The sequence below is a fragment of the Sus scrofa genome, chromosome 1 (genome assembly GCF_054392235.1).
Source record: "Sus scrofa isolate SSC_HxYL_T2T_F1_AM1 chromosome 1, Sscrofa_HxYL_maternal_Yorkshire_Landrace_v2.0, whole genome shotgun sequence".
Lineage (NCBI taxonomy): Eukaryota > Metazoa > Chordata > Mammalia > Artiodactyla > Suidae > Sus > Sus scrofa.
The window spans coordinates 200,106,701-200,123,473 of NC_139383.1; the positions used below are offsets into that span (position 1 = coordinate 200,106,701).

The following is a 16,773-nucleotide window of genomic DNA, read 5'->3' on the forward strand; positions in this document are numbered from 1 at the left end:
CTGTATACTTCATTTAAATATTAAAGTGGAGAATTCTGTTTATATAAAGACACTTAGATCATTTGGGCCTGGCTTTGAAATATTTTATACATTGCATTATGAAGCTTCCTCAAAACTCTTTGTTACTTGGTCTTAATCTCTTTTATGCAATTAAAATTTATAAAGGTAGTGTAGTGTTTTAAAAACAAATTGGGTTTTATTGAAGAGAAAAAATCCTTAGTAGTTTTATTGGTTTAGAAGTATATTTGGTCAGCCCCATGGTAAAATCATATTTCAAATATTTTATTCCAAAACAAAACAAAGTTAACAATTCTTTGAACAGATTAAATATTGATATTTCAATTCACACATACACATACTTATTATATATACTTTAGAAAACATATTCTAAAGCTCAACTTTACAAAACCTTACCTTTCTGCATTACCCAGAAAATAATGCACCTCTAAGCTTTAATTTAGTTTCTTGTTTTGCTTTGTTTCCTTTCTATGAAGGATTCTACATCAACTGATGATATGTGGTAAAACTGCTCATCTGGCCATGAAGTTTACCTTCACCTCCAAAGCAAAGTACAGCTCAACTTCACTGAACCTTTTAAACATCCATCCTCAACTTGTAAGGAATATATGACGTGGGTGAGAATGATTACACCAGAGAACGTCAGCAGTACAACAGCTAGCCCAGAGCTGATTTTTTTTTTTTTTTTGTAAATTTGCGACTTATGTAAACGTGATTTTAAATCATAATTCATGTTGTAAATCAGACTCCAGCAATTTTTGTTGTATGATTTTGTTTTTTGTAAAGTATAATTGTCCTTGTACAAAATGCTCATATTTAATTATGAACTGCTTTAAATCACTATCAAAGTTATAAGAAATGTTTGGCTTGTTGTGTGATGCAACAGATATATAGCCTTTTCAAGTCATTTTGTGTCTGGCCTTGGGGTTGGGACAGGGAGAGCAGCAGCCATATCAGCTAGAAATTCAAAAGTGCATGTGATTTGGAGAAGTATTCCAAAATTTTACAAAGCTGAACACCCATGGAGTTAATCAAAAACTATCTCAATGTTCTTAGCAGTGGGACTGGCATTGTTGATAAAGCTGGTCCCTACATTTAACTCTCTTTTAGGTTGTTCTCTCCTTGTTGCCATGAGTATTGCAGGTAATACAATATATTCATAAGAATATCAATCTTGAGGCTAAAATGCCTTGATTCTTTGCACCTCTTTTACAAGTCTTACATTTAATTACTAATTGATAAGCAGCAGCTTCCTACAAATAGTGGGAGACTGCCACATTTTTGCTATCATGATTGGCTGGGCCTGCTGCTGTTCCTAGTAAGATATTCTGAATTCCATTTTATCAATAAAGCTTGATTTAACAAACAAGACATTTAATCATGTATGTGTAATTCCTCCTTTTCCCGGTCCTTATTTTAAGACACCATGCCATTGTAAATGAGAAATTTCTCATGGGGAAAGATGTTAGTCTCTTTTAATTGGAAAATACTGTGACTCAAAGGCATAGATGGAACTGTTTCCCTTCTATTAGAATGACTATAAAAGATTTAAGTCTCTGTTGTTCCATAATATATTTTAATGGGTTTCTTTCTAGCTGCTTATTTTTTCATTAAGGTGTGTATCAGCCTGAATTTGCCTATCATTTAATTAAAATAATTGTCAAAGCTTGACAATCTAACACTCTATCGTAGGTGTGTGTGTGTTTGTGTGTGTGCTTGTGATTTTTAATTGGCCCATGTCTTTAGAATCCCAATAGTTAAGATGTATTTAGTGATCTGAAATATAGCATGCTGATATTATTTAGTTGTTGGTCTTTAAAAGTAACTTTCAAAAGTTTAAAGAATTGTAGATGTACAAATAACCTAATCTAATTTAGGCTTAAATTCCTGATTAAGCATGTGACAGTAAGTTTTAAAATCTGTCACATTGAAAAGACTACTGTTCTGTGCCCTTCGATATTTTTCTCTCTTTAGGTTGAATATTGTATTTAATCACCATGTAATTTAATCATTCAGTAGGCAGATTCCCTACTAGAAAACATTTAAAATGTAAGACTTAAATAGAACATGGACTACAAAATCAAAACTTTGTATATAAAAGGTAGTATAACTCTTATTTTTCCCTAAGTTGGAAATACACATATTTGTATATATAGCCTTAAACCTAATGTAAAGTTAGGAAAGTAGTGGGAAAATGTGAAGTGTCTTAGACAAGTAGCTACATACCAGCAGAATTTTTTCATTATCCCTCGTATTTGTGAGGTGATTAAATGTAACCTAATTGTATTTAATTTATATCTTAATCCAGCATGAAGAAAAACAAGTACTATTTATATTTAGAAATTCATATAACAGTTGGAATTACAGAACCAATTCCGTACTTACAAATAAATGCTTAATGTCAGTCTGGTAGAGTGCAAAGTATGATAATGTTCTGAGTTGTGACTTTGCAAACATCGAAATGTACATTTAATGAATACCATTACTTCTAGAATAGATGAACAGACTAGTACTGAACTAAATTCTTACTATAATTGTTTAATTTTTTAAGTAGACTGAAGTTTTTAATTGAAAAATGATTTGGATTTTGAGATGCAAAATCTTGCATAATAAGTAAAATATGTGATGGCAAGTTGTATTTCAAACCATAATGGCATATTTAGAGATGTTTTTGACAGTATTTAAAAAAGAGGTTCACATATTCCTCTGTTAAAATTATTAGTGTGGAAATTAGGCTTGGAAGTGAGAGGAAACTATTAATTACAATCTAAGAAGACTAAATCTTTTCTACATGGGTCAGCATCGCCATAGTAGATAGAGTTTTTCATTATAAAAATATAGGAAGGAAGTATACATTATAACTGCAGACTGTGCGTGTTCTTGATTCCTGGGGCTAATGGTGGTGGGGAACCAGCCACACTTTTAAAAGGCACTTTTGCACCACTGTTGTGCACTACATTTTTGTACCACTTAAATTCTTAACTTCCCACCCCCCTCTTGTGTGCTAATTAGCATCTCAGGGCAATGACTTTTTAATGTGTTGTATGTTCTTTTCTTTGGGGGGAAACGTTCTTGTGTGATCATATACTGTTCAAATGTACTTTCATTTAAATGTTTTAACAGGATGAACCCATTTTGCTGCTTTTAATAGGAAATTCATTTTGTATAGCAGATTCTTGTTACCCTAACATTAAAAAATTTCACTGATCTCTTATTGTTTTAGAAAGGTGAACTCTCTTAATCTCCACTTTCTTAGGGAATATACTTTTACAGATAAGAGAAGCAGTTCTTAATATTAGCATTAATGCTAAACAATCCAAGTGGTATTTTTCTTAGCTTTAGAACTGTTTCAAACTTATTTTTAATTATGATGCATTAACTTGCTTCTAGAGTGATATGTAATTAGTGTACTGCTCCAACCACTTTTTTACTAACTTCATAACATTAAGAAATTTGTATTAAAGAATAAATCAGCTATATAATTCACATAATCTGAATGGTAGCAGTACTTTTAGTGATCATCCAGTTGACCATATATTAATACAGCTAGTAACTCACCTTTTTTACAAATGCATATGTCCTTGCTCGCAAGGAGTTTACATGTGAATAGAATTTATAATCTAATGTATGTTAATATTATAACTGGGTCACTCATCCAAAAAATAGTTATTGCCCACCTACTGTCTGCCAGATACTGTTCCTGAACAAGGCGGGTCTCTGCCCTAAGGAGCTCATTTGCAGTTCCTTTATTCACTTGAAAACCCTTTTCTTCTCAAAGTTAAATCTCATTTACAAGAAACTTTTGCTTAATACATAGGAATAAAATTGGTCTAATGAGCCTCTTTTCAGAATGCTTGGTTGCCTTTTGCAAATGGCCTTTACTCTTCCTGCTGACAATAAATAATCAGAGAAATAGGTAATGAATTTCTTAGAAGTCTCTAGCGTTAGAAATACTGGTGGAGTTTTATGGCATTTTTTTAAAAAATTATATAGAGAGAGTTAAATTTAAGTAAAACTTTTCCTGAAAACACACTGCCAGTGTTAACATCCAGTTTTAACCAAATGAGTACTGTGTTTTAATTTTTAAAGATAAGGAATTCCCTTGTGGCATGGCAGGTTAAAGATCTGGCGTTGTCATTGCAGAGCTTGGGTCGTGATGTGGCACGAGTTCGATCCCTGGCCCAGGAACTTTCGCAGGCCATTGGCACAACCAACAAAAAATTGCCCATCTTTATGGACAAATTCATATGGAAATTCAGTTGGTTTTTGAAAGAACTGATGAAATTGCTTATGATTTTTTAATTTCTGAACTTCATGGTGTACAATTTTAATTCATAAGTTTGAGAGATTTAAACTAATGTTTTGATTGCCATTTGTACAGTATTGTTAGGATTTGGTATTTGAAAATATGTAAATATTTCAGTATATAAATCTCATTTGAGGTTTTTCTTCAAAGGGAACTTTTAGAGCTTCATATCCTTTTGTTTAAAATACTGCTGAACATTTTTTAATTAAGTTTTCTTTTTGGCATCAGAAAGATTCTTTTTACTTTAAATTTTAGAAGCCTAATTTTAATTTCCTTCAATAATGTGCCATGAAATGGGGGTTTTATTGTTTTAAATGTTATATACAATACTTCAGAATATGCTTGAACTATTTAAGAATGCATTTTCTAAATGTTATCGGTATAATACTGTATTGTTGGTGAGAGTAGTCAGTCTCAGGTAAGTGTTAGTTAATACTGATCGAACACTACAGAGATGATGAGAGGCACCGGGTTCCACTTTTGTGCCCTTTGCCACAGATTCTTTCCCTTTTACCTGCCTAATATATTTAGTGGCCTCTGCTCTCATGTTTTCCTAATTATAGTACCAACAGGTAGGAGTGTGCCAATTAGAAAACACTCAGATGGATTAAAACAAACTGTAGTTGACAACTTATACTTTTATTAGATGGGGAGGGAAAGGTTGTTTAAATTTATATAACAACGGCGTGACTTTTTTCCTCCCTTATCCTGCAGGAAATGTTGCTTAATTTCCTCTACTACCCTCTTGGTGGCGTCTCTTTTTTTAGACCGAATACGGCCAATTCCATTTTATTGAGCAAGAAAGCTTAGTGCATTACCTCACCAAGGCCAATTAATACTATATTAAATTGGGTCAAAAATAAGAAAATGTGGGAACCGGAAAGGTGGGAAGATGCCCATGAGGACAGAGGAAGACTACTATTATTTAAAAAAGCCATAGGAAGGTCTTCCTTGGATCTAGCTGTCATATAAACCAGCAAGAATCAACCTTTACTTATGCAGATAATTTGCTTTTTCCTGGAAGGCAGATAATGATAAAAATTATTGCTTCTCTAACATAGAAACAACTGAGAAAAATAAATGCAATGTTTCTTCACCACAAAACCGAATCCTTCATTTTTTTCATTGTTCCAAACCCCAGTTTTCTATTATAGCTTTCTCATTGAATTATTTAGAAAAACTGCTTATAATTTTTCCTTTTTATGAAGTCCTCTTGATATAGTAAAGGACTTTTAGTAACATTTTATTTGTATGGTACTATCTGAAGTTAGATTTGTTAGGAGATGGATAGCTACAGAACAGAATCAGTCCTGTCTTAATTAGGTACAAATTCATTGCAGCAATACTTCTTAAACTTTTAGGGTCACAGACCCTTTGAGACTGAATAATCCTAGGAAAATGCATATATAATGTACTTAGCTCCCCAAAATTTGCAGTATTGGCAGTGACTTGTGGGCCCCCAGTTATTGGGGCAGAATGTTTAAAATAGGATCTAACATACAGCCACCAATGTATAGGATTAATGACATTTCTGTTAAATAAAACTACCATGGAAAAAACTGATTAGCTTGCTGCTTTGTTGCCAAAATGAGATGTTCGGTTACAGTTTATTTCACATCTATGGACATTTTGAAATGGAGACTGTTGTCTTACATGGTTAGCCCTTAAGTCAATGGCATATCTATAGGAAAAATATCTTGTTTATAGGGTTATGCCCAAATACTTGTTGATTTGTTTTACTCTTGAAATAATTCATTTCATTTGTATAAATGTTATGAGTGGAGAGACCACATACATATTAAAAGCATGTTGAATTATTATATAGGTTCACTTTTTAAATTCCATACATGTAAATCTAATACAATTGCATAAATATCTCCTAAACACAGTGTATAACAAAATTCTCCACAGTAATTCACCCACTGTTTGCAGTTTATGTGATCCAGACTTTTAAAGAAATTCCAGAAATGTAAATGTTGTATTATGTACCATTTCCTGGTCCAGAGAAAACATGTGAATTCAGTTCTAACTTTAAGAATGTACTTTTTCTTTTCAAGTCCATTGAAGAAATTGCATTCAGCCTGTGAATGGTTGCAGATTGTATGAGATGAAAAGTAGAAATAATTCTAGTTTGCAAAACTGGTACCACTAAATAAACAGGCAATTGCACAATGTGTGTGTATCTATGATTGTCTGATACTGCAAGCAGCATTTTTGTTCTGCCTAGAAACTTGGAAAATTTGTATTAGGAGGCCCTTAAGAAAATTTTCTTGGTTAAATTGCTTAAAAATTATATCTAATAGTCACAATTTGAACTAGAGTTGGTCCTTTCCTGATTTTAGGAAAATGACTGGAAGCCAGTAAATTCAGATTGATGGTTATTTTCATGAAAACATTCCACAAATAAAAGCCCTAAGTTGTTCCTCTTGCCAAGAACATTTCCAGTTGTCATCTTACGGATGTGGTTTTTTGGGTTTTTTGTTTGTTTGTTTGTTTGTTTTTGCCCCACCCCCTTGAAGAGCTGAGGTTGCATGAGCAGGGGGCTGCAAAGGACTTCCCCACCTAGCCAGTATCCCCAGAGTACTGCTCACTTTCTGTAGGAGACCTATGTGTACTTAGGATGGTTATCACTCTTCTGCTCATTCTGAAAATTGATTGTACTACCTCTGTCCTGTGTTCGTGTCTGAAAAGAGGGATTTTAGAGTACATTGAATTGGGGATGTAAGCGAAGTTCTATGAACTGCAAGAGCTATTTCGTTTGTTGTAAAATGTATAATGAAAATGGGAATGAGGCTTCATAACCAAAGGTAGCAAGTCTTAGAACAAAGTTTGAGGCAAATAACAATTTGGCTAATGCATAACTAGTATCTGTTCAGTTGTCAAAATGTGTCCTGTAGTTTTGTTTTTGTTATTGTGAACACTGAAGCTTGGTTCTCTGTTTTTAGTAAAAATTATTTCAGGTTTTTTTCCCTTAATTGATCACATACTGCGAACTGATATTGGGGTAGTATTTTCTTGTTGTCATTGTTACCACTTAATAGCTCAGACTTGAAATTCCCATCAAATCACAGAAACTTTGATTCTAGTTACAAAGTCTATTAGATGAGGGAGTTCCTGTCGTGGCTCAGTGGTTAACAAACTCAACTAGCATCCATGAGGATGTGGGTTCGATCTCTGGCCTTGCTCAGTGGGTTGGGGATCTGGCAATGCCATGAGCTGTGGTGTAAGTTGCAGACGTGGCTCAGATCCCACATTGCTGTGGCTGTGGCGTAGGCCAGCGGCTACAGCTCCGAACGGAGCCCTAGCCTGGGAACCTCCACATGCCACGGGTGCGGCCCTAAAATACAAAAAGACAAAAACAAAAAAAAAAGTCTACCAGATGAACTACCCCAGAAGAATGTCTTGCCTTCTATAGGACCTGGTTTACGTGACAAATTCAGCCACCTAACCAGGGAGTGGTAAAAGATCTGTGCCCTGCTGCTGCCTGTTTTCTACATAAGATTCATATTTATTTATTCTCACACCTATTACAAGGTGATTTAGAGTATCTAAAAAACTTTCTGTAAGATTGTTTCATGTTAATATAGTATTGTTACCTAATAGTAAATTAGCTAAACACACTATATGTGTGTCTTTCTCTACTATACTTTGGGTGCCAGCTTCCAGATAAGTCATTTTCTCTATGGCTTTCCTTATGGCTACACATATGTTTTTTTCAGACATTTGAACCAGGGAAATTTTCAAAATTGGCCTTTTTTTTATGGCTGTGCTGCTCATGGCACACAGAATTCCCAGGCTAGGAATAGAACCCATGCCACAGCAGTGACGATGCTTGATCCTTAACCACTAGGCCACCAGGGAATCCCTATTTGATCATTTTGCTACCAAAATGGCAGTTTTATCTGGTTTGATTCAGTAGTTTCTGAAATTAGTTCCTGAATGATCTGATTACAAGTCAGTACGGTTGACCCTTGAACATTGCGGCAGTTAGTGGTGCCAACCCTCCGTGAAGTTGAAAATCCAAGTACAACTTTACAGTCTGCCTTCTGAATCCTCATTTATGCATCAGCAGATTCAACCAGCCACAGATTGGGTAGTACTGTAATACATATTTAGTGGAAAAAATCCACCTGTAAGTGGACTGTACAGTTCAAACTCATGGTGTTCAGGGGTCACCTGTACTTCTCATTGTATGTCAGCTTAATCATGTCTCCTTAGAATTGATCCCTGGATCTGGATGATGATATGAAGTGTGATAAATAGTACCAAATTTTTAATTCCTACCTGGAAATTAAATGAAAGCTCTTCAGATAACTTTTTATTTAAATTACTAACTTATTGTCTTTTTTTTTTTTTTTTTTTTTTTTTTTAGGGTGGCATATGGAAGTTCCCAGGCTAGGGTTTGAATCGGAGCTGCAGCTGCCAGCCTGCACCACAGCCACAGCAATGCCAGATCTGAGCTGTATCTGTAACCTATACCACAACTCACAGCAATGCCAGATCCTTAACCCACTGAGCGAGGCCAGGGATCAAACCCACCTGGTCATGGATGCTAGTGGGGTTTGTAACCCGCTGAGCCACAAGGGGCACTCCCTTATTTGTCATTTCAACTTTTCATAGAGCCCTTATAGTTGCTCTAAGATAGAGCAACTTGCTGCATAGACATTGTTTTGAGAAATGTTATTCCAGCAGTGACCCTAAAAGAGAATAATACTGAATTTAAATGTTCAGGCAGAATTATAATAAAGCATAAAGATATGAAGGGAAAATGATGTTTATGGGTTTTTAATTATATAATTGAGGCAACTGAAGAGTTCCTTTCAAACACTGTATTAAGGATGCTGAGATGTATTAATCCAATTCAGGCTATGACTGAGGCATCACAAAGTCTCAGGATAATACTCTTAAGTGCAGTCCTTGTTCAAGGTGGATGAAGACTGTAACTTTGTTCCAGGTGACAATAATACTCTGACTTTGGTTGTAGCCATTGCTATGCCCTTCCTAAAGATCTTTTAAAAATAAAAATAAAAATGCTCTATGTGTTTGTTTTGGTACCAAGTAACTAAAATTGCCCAGTATTTAAAAATCAAAGGGTTTGCTAGGAGAGCTTTTGACTGTTTTAGGTCAAAGGGGGTTGTAGGTGTAATTTATGTCATTATAAGAGCAGAGTTATTCTCAGTTATTTTAGCCATTGATCTTTTAATTGCATACTAACAAAACTTAGAGCTCTTTTTTAAACAAAGTCTCCAGAACATTCCTAACAAAAATTAAAATTTTCTAGTGGTTGGACAAAGTAGAAGCACATGGGAAGTGATTTAATCTTACCATTAGGCAAATAAAAGTCTTCATGCATCTGTTATAAAATCAATATTTATAACTGTCTTCCTTTCTTGATACATTTTGACAGACTCTTGGCTGCAATGATCCTTAATAGAGAGAGGTATTATTAAGAGCAATGAAACTGTTTCTGTCCCTAGATCACAGAAGAGAAGCCTGCTTGGTGTCCTTCCTTACTAGTTCCTTTTCTGTCTGAAATCAAAATGATTGCCTTGGATTTTTTGTTTGTTTGTTTTTTCCCCTTTGGTTTTGTTTTAAGTAAGTTCCTAGCCTACATTCCGCTTTAGAACTCCTGTAATTATTTTTCAGAAAACTCTGAAGGCACTGAATTCTTCATCCTTGGATATCATAAAGGTTTGTCATGTGCTATCCTGATTTTTAAAACATACATATCCTTTACTGTTTCATGACAGTATGGTTATAGGTGTATTATATATGCATGTATCAGTATCCTTGTTCAAGGTCAACTCCACAGTGCCTGTCACTACTGCTACTGATTCCACCTGACCTTCAGAGATGTCTGCCTGCTTCACCACAGGATGGATTTGGCATCTGACGGGACCACTGTGTCAGTAAAAGTTTCATCTCAGGAGTATCAGGGCTCCCAAGAAAACTTCGTGGAGGGCAAGTGTCCATAATTTGAGATAAGGAAGAATGTGGTGGCAATTTTTGAAGATCACATAGTTGGTGCTCTAAAGCTGTTGGGACTGCTTTGATATTTTAGTTTCTTAGACTGAAAGTCAAATACTTTTCTTCAAAAATCATTTGTTCAGGTGTAAAATTTTGAGTATTTTGTCTGAAAAGGATTATGCTTTTTAATCTCAGAATCTGACTTTTCTTAGACATTAACTTGAAGTAATTTAATGTGGTTGGCTTTTTTTTTTTTTGACATGAGAGGAAGAAGGAATGTGGAGGAGGGGGAAGAAAAGGAGATAAATGCTAAGAGCAAGAAGAAGAGGTTGTTTTAAAGTAAAGAGTAAAGTATTTTTTTTAAGTTAAGAAAATTCTATTTTTAGAAAATTCAAAGTGGAGTCAATTTAGTCCACATAAATCATCTTTTACAGCAGTCAATAATGTATTACTAGTTGGTAGATTAGTCAAGTATCTTTTTCTCCCTCCGTTATGTGCCTCCAAGGGCCCTATATTAGAGGAAGAAGAGGATGATTCAACTTCACTTGTCAACTGTCACTTGCATGTTCCACTAAGAAAGCAATTAAAATGAGGTTTAAGATAAGAATTGCAGATTTTCCATTTATTATCGATTATCTAGCTTTTCCTAAGCAGTGGTTCTCAACCTGACAGCAAGACAGAATAACTTGGGAAGCTTTAAAAAATCCTTAAGCAGTGAAGGTTAGGTTGAAAATTTATCCCACCACCATCCCTAGTGAATGCCCTCCTGGCCTCCTGAGATCCTCTGTTCAGATCCCTGAAATGGCCATTTCACTCAGCAAAAGATAAAGTCCTTATATGACCTCCCTACAAAGTCCCGGAAATGACCTGGTCCCTGTGACATCTCAGACACCTCCCTCCCTCTGCTTGAGCCACTCTGGTCTCCTGGCTGGTAAAGAACATGCCTGTCTGGTTCAAACCATGAGGTCGTGAAGACACTTGCTTTTACCTGTTCTCTCTAGCTGGACTGATTCATTGACTAAAAAGCAATTTGCATCTAATGTCAAGGGGACCTAAAAGGAACAAGCCAGAATATTTGTGAACAACCCTAATTACTACTGTGGGGGTGCAATATGCATTTGATGGATAAGCCTGTGTGTGTGTGCACCTGTAGAAAATGAGATTGGTGTTAGGTGCTTGCCAGGAGATGTGGTCTTATCTGAACTTCACTCAGAGATGAGTGCTGGTAGCAGAGAGGCTGGGACCACCTGGCAGTGTCCCAAGTGCTTATAATCATTAAGAAAGAGGTCAATGTTACTGCATCTTTGGAGATGAAGTTGGAACACCCGGTGTTGAGGATGAGGTAAGATTTCCATAGAGCTAAGAAGGAAGAGTTTTATAAGCAGAGGAAAAAGATGAGCAAAGGAAAAGAAATGCTGGGTAGCTAAAGTGTCTGAGGCCCCTGACAAGGTTGGTCTTAGGAACTTGCCACACTCAGACTCCCTAAGAAGGACAGGAGAGAAGTTTTGATAAAGGTCGATCCCTAAGAAAGCCAGCTTTTTATGTCCTTTGCTTCTTGAGAAGAGCTTTCACTAAATTTGTTATGAATATGTCATTGCTTATCTCAAATTATCTTTGATACTTAGTGGCATTGCAGTAACACATGGAGTTGTCCTTCCCTCACATACCACCCAGTGTAGTGCTGCCTCAAACCTCCGTCTTTAAGTAATTTCAGCTGATTGTTCAGTCAGAAACATCTGTTATGTCCTCTACCCAAGCAGACTGTTCTGGAGTCTCTGGGAAAAAGAGGGACTATAGTAAGCCTTGGCAGTAGTTCTGGCAGACCTACGAATCCATGGAGAAGGCATTCTTCAACACTTGCTGGCCTGGCTATGACCTGCCCAGCATAAGCCAGGAGCCATGGTGTCATTTGAACTGTGCATTCTGAGGCGAGCGTGTGGGAGCAAGTAGGCGGGGACCACATGAAAAGCTCTTTGAGGTTTCCTGTTTGCTCTAGCTCTGCTGCTGCTACCCTTTGTCGCCACCACCCTCCAAGCCAAAACAAAATAACATTAACATTTAGAATGTGGACTTAGAGCTAGAAGCAGTCAAGTATCTGATAATTTATCAGTCTCTAAGTTTTTACAATGAACAACATTTTATAATTTTAAAAACATAAGTTAATATCTGATGTTACTATCTGCAGATGTATAATTAATTATATGCATATTTGGAGCCGCTTCTAATGCTATTACCCAACTTGATTCATGATGAATATGATGATTTTTAAACATTGCAAGACACTGTTTTCTCAGAATGCTTCCATTCTAAAGCAGTCACCTCTACCAGCTGTGGCTAGGACATGAGGGAAACAGTGATCTATTTTTCTTCTTAGTAAATGTGATTCTTAGGAGTAGAAATTCTCTGAATATAAGCAGTGAACAACAACAACAACAAAAACCCAAAAGTAAAAAGCAAGACCTAACAGCACGGGCCCTGCTTCCTCATTGGATACTTCATCTTCTGCTGCTCTAGCTGTCCTGCCCAATGTTGCTGGGGAGAATTATTCACCAATATTAAATAACCCTGGCCTACACTAACCCTGAAATGTCCTAACTCCTCTTGCCGAAGACCTCTCCACTGCCACCTGCACTTGTGACCTGGTAGTCAATTCAGGTGGAAACCATTTGCTCTCTCTGCTGTGTGTCCCTGAGCATCTGCTACTCAGGGAACATTAGCTAGCGATGAGGCCCATCTCTCAGGTGTTTCTGGGAGCAGCAGAGTATATTTTGTGTTTGCCATAAACTGTATTTTGAGTTAAACTACCCTAAGCCTCCAAATATGGTGGCAGTCTTTCCAGTAATTTTCCTGTGGTATAGGGAAAAGATAAATAGAAATTCTCATCTATATGGACTATTGCATAAGTTAAAGAATATTAGTAATTATATTTACCTCCCCATGATTTAAAATAACCCATAAAAAAAATCCTCAAGCTGGGAAAAAAATTACTTTTTCAAACAGCTTTGGTCAATATTAGCTACATGAATTAACCTATCAGAGAAGACTGTACCACTTTATTATCTTTTGAGAATTTTTTCTTGTAAAATACACCTAACAATAGTTAGCATTTTAACCATATTCAATGGCATTAAGTACATCACCACTATTTCTAGAGCATTTTCATCATTCTAAACAAACTCTGTACCCATTAAGTCATAACTAACTCTTCCTTCTCCCCTCCCCTTGGCAACTTTCTATCTCTAGGAATTTGCCTCTTCTAGTTAGTTCACATTAGTGAAATCACAATCTGCCCTTGCTCGATTTTTTGAGTTAATTTTTGTATATTGTGTAAGGTAAGGGCCCAATTTCATTCTTTTGCATGTGGATATAGTTTCCCCAACACCATTTATTGAAAAGATTACCAGTTCTATGTACAATGATAGATCGAGCTGTTTCTTTTCTCTTCCTGTCTTAGCTGACAATGGGTACAGAAAATTTGCAAACTGTTTCTTCCCCCTTCTATTACCTGGCTGGTGAGAATCAACCCTGATTCCTAGAGTAATAACGGCACTTACATTCTTCATTTTAAATTCCCCATTAGTCTAGACAAATGGGTTCTGCAGTTCTTGCTATTATGTTTTCCCCATGAGGCTGGTGGGTGGCTGTGAGAATTACCGAGATAATGTATACAAAACGCCTAGCACAGTGCCTGTCACACAGTGGCTGTTCCTTTCTTTTTTCTTTTTTAACATTTTATGGCCACACCCTGGCATACGGAAATTCCCAGGCCAGGGACTGAATCCAAGCCATAGCTGCAACCTATGTCATAGCTGTGGCAATGCTAGCTCCTTTTAACCCACTGCACTGGGCTGGGCAATCAAAACTGCACCCCCACAGCGACCCAAACCTCTGCAGTCAGAGGCTTAACCCACTGCACCATGGCAGAACTCCAGGGCTGTTCCTTTCTAAGCAACAGATCCTGATTCTAGATAACTTATGCAAAATGTGAAATTTATAGAAAGGCCATTAGAAACTCACAAACTTATAGGAAGGCTAAAAAACCAGGCTTGGGAATAGTTAGGAACCAAGGTAATTAGAGGATGGATCTATCCTCTTAGCTTCACAATGGGGTAGACACCAAAATTTTGTGATGCACCAAGATAATACATAATGCTAAGAGATCTCCCCCACCCCACCCCAAATCCAAGCACAGTTAGGAAGAGGAAGTAGATGCTAGGCAACAATTTATGGCAACTGTCTGCTATAAATCATTTCGGTTTCCCAGTGTCCACATCCACATGCTTTTCATTCATATTATTCCCCCAAATGTTCCTGATTCCCATAATGCAATTACCAAAAATGCATTACACCTCCCTAAAGGGAGACAGTACAAAGTGTTGTCAATGTCCCAAGTCCAGTATATCTCTGTAATGTCTACTCTTTAGTCCTGTTACAGCCGCATCTTGCTATTCAGTAACTTACATATAAAATGGTGAACCAACAACTATCAGTACTCAGTAGGCAAGGTGGGATATGAATAATATAAGTTACCTGAAACATTTAGGTATGTACACACCACTATATGTTGTATCAGCAACACTATTTCCTCTTAATGGTCTGGGTGAATCACCTGGCTGTTGTGTTTTGTTCAAAATACTCTGTGGCCCTCTCTCAAGGGTGCTTCCTATGGGACCCTCCATTGGGAAGATGATACTTCCCCATCCCACTACTATTAGGATGGCCATGTAGTTTCCTGTGGCCAAATAAATATGAGCTTAAGAGACTTCCATGAAGGGCCTTCTATTATGTGATTCTGCCCTTTTCCCTCTGCCATGAGCTTGGCACTCCCCCATATAGGGGCTATCCCATCATCCTTGGCCCCTGAGAGGAGAAGACATGGGCAGAGCCAAAATTATTGATTCATAATTACATATAATGCAAAAGAAAAACAAACCTATATTGTTATAAGCCAAGAGTTGGGAGTTGCTTATCAAAGCATAATTTATCAACAAATAACACCCCCCTCCCCAGCCTTTAAAAAATCTATTTGCCCTGTAAAATGAGGAGCTCCAAATATATGGCAGTGTTAGTTTCCAGCTGAATGGAATTATAGTTTGGTACCTTGGTGTAAGCAATTCCTCCTTTGAAAACCAAAGTTCCTTAACTAGCAGTCATGAGAACTGAGAGTAAATTTTTTGCAAGTGGTCTACTTCTCTCACTTTGGTTCTAGACCAATGCTGTCCAACAGTACTTTCTATACTGCTATGCAATATGGTAACCATTAACCACATGTGGGGCTACTGAGACTGAGGAACTGAAATTTTTATTTTGCTTAATTTTAATTGAAGAGCCATATGTGCTAGTGGCTACCTTATTGGACAGCACAGTTCTAAACCTTCATATTTGGCTTTGGAAGAAAGAACCATATTGTCACTGGTTCAGAATGTAAAAAGAATCTTATAAGGTAGCACCCCATGTTAAGGTGCTACCTCCCAGCTGGTCTTGGGCCTGATCTTCAAGAAGCCAGTCTACTGTTCTATAAGTCTAGCTGCTTCTGGGTGGTGGCTTTGTGATAAGCTAGTCAGCCCTAGGGCATTAGCCCACTTTCTTGTGCTTTAAAGTGAGAGCAGATATTTGTCAGAGGTCAAATTCTGGCTGCAAAACCCTGTGGATCTCAGATACCACAAATCCACTAGCCCTGCTGAGCCCTGGGGGGCAGGGGACAAGGTTCACCCATGGCAGTCTGGGCCAACTGTGATGCTTCCTCTTATCCAGGGTCACGCTCCAAGTTATAAGTTTTGAGGGGTTTATAGTAAATAGCTTGTGGAGGGGGACCTAAATTAGGGAGGCAAGTTTGTCTCTTATCTTAGTTCTTCAGCTTTATAGGGTGTTGGAGCTTTCAAAGCCATGCCTTCTAGTGCTTTACCATACACACCTCTTCACTTATTTTCTCTCAGAGTCATTAACAACACAACAGAACACAGAAATGATTCATTATTTTAGGTGAAGACTTTTAGATGCATGCAGTCTTCCTCAGGCAAGGTGGAAAGTGGCCTTGGTCCCTGGAGAGGGGTCTGGTGATTCCTAAAAAGAACATGATCTTTGGTATGGCCACCTTGACAGCCACCTAATCAACACTTATTTGGTGACCCTAAAAATATCATTCACTTTCAACTTTGGTAATAGTGTATAAAAAAATTTTTTAAGGTGCAGGGATAGTACAATACCAGTGTACTATCCAGGGATAGTTAATGTCCAATACCATTTACCTAGATTTACCAATTATTTACATTTTGCTCCATTTTTTTTCCTCTCTCTCCCTTTTCCTCCCTTCCCCAATTTCTCTCTAGACATATGTTTTTAACCATGTGAAAATAAGTTTGAAACATTATGCTTATTTACTTCTGAATACTTTAATGTTTGTTTTCTGAGAACAAGGATGTTTTCTCCCATAATCACAGTACATTTATTACAACTAGGAAATATAACATTGATAAAACACA

At 36.9% G+C, this 16,773-nt stretch overlaps 1 protein-coding gene across 16 annotated transcripts in view; it reads left to right on the top strand.

Annotated features, from left to right (window-relative positions):
• The window catches only part of PPM1A (protein phosphatase, Mg2+/Mn2+ dependent 1A), a 51,558-nt gene extending 45,062 nt beyond the window's left edge, over positions 1–6,496 (top strand). For 10 of the 16 annotated variants that reach the window (XM_084982708.1, XM_084982750.1, XM_084982756.1 and 7 more), the window contains one exon: positions 495–6,496. In XM_084982708.1, coding sequence (XP_084838834.1) covers positions 495–524 — 30 coding nt within the window. In that variant the 3' untranslated portion in view covers positions 525–6,496. The remainder of the gene's footprint in view (positions 1–494) is intronic. The other 6 variants (XR_014820225.1, XR_002335517.2, XR_014820220.1 and 3 more) reach the window with 1 other exon arrangement.
• The last annotated feature ends 10,277 nt before the right edge of the window (positions 6,497–16,773 follow it).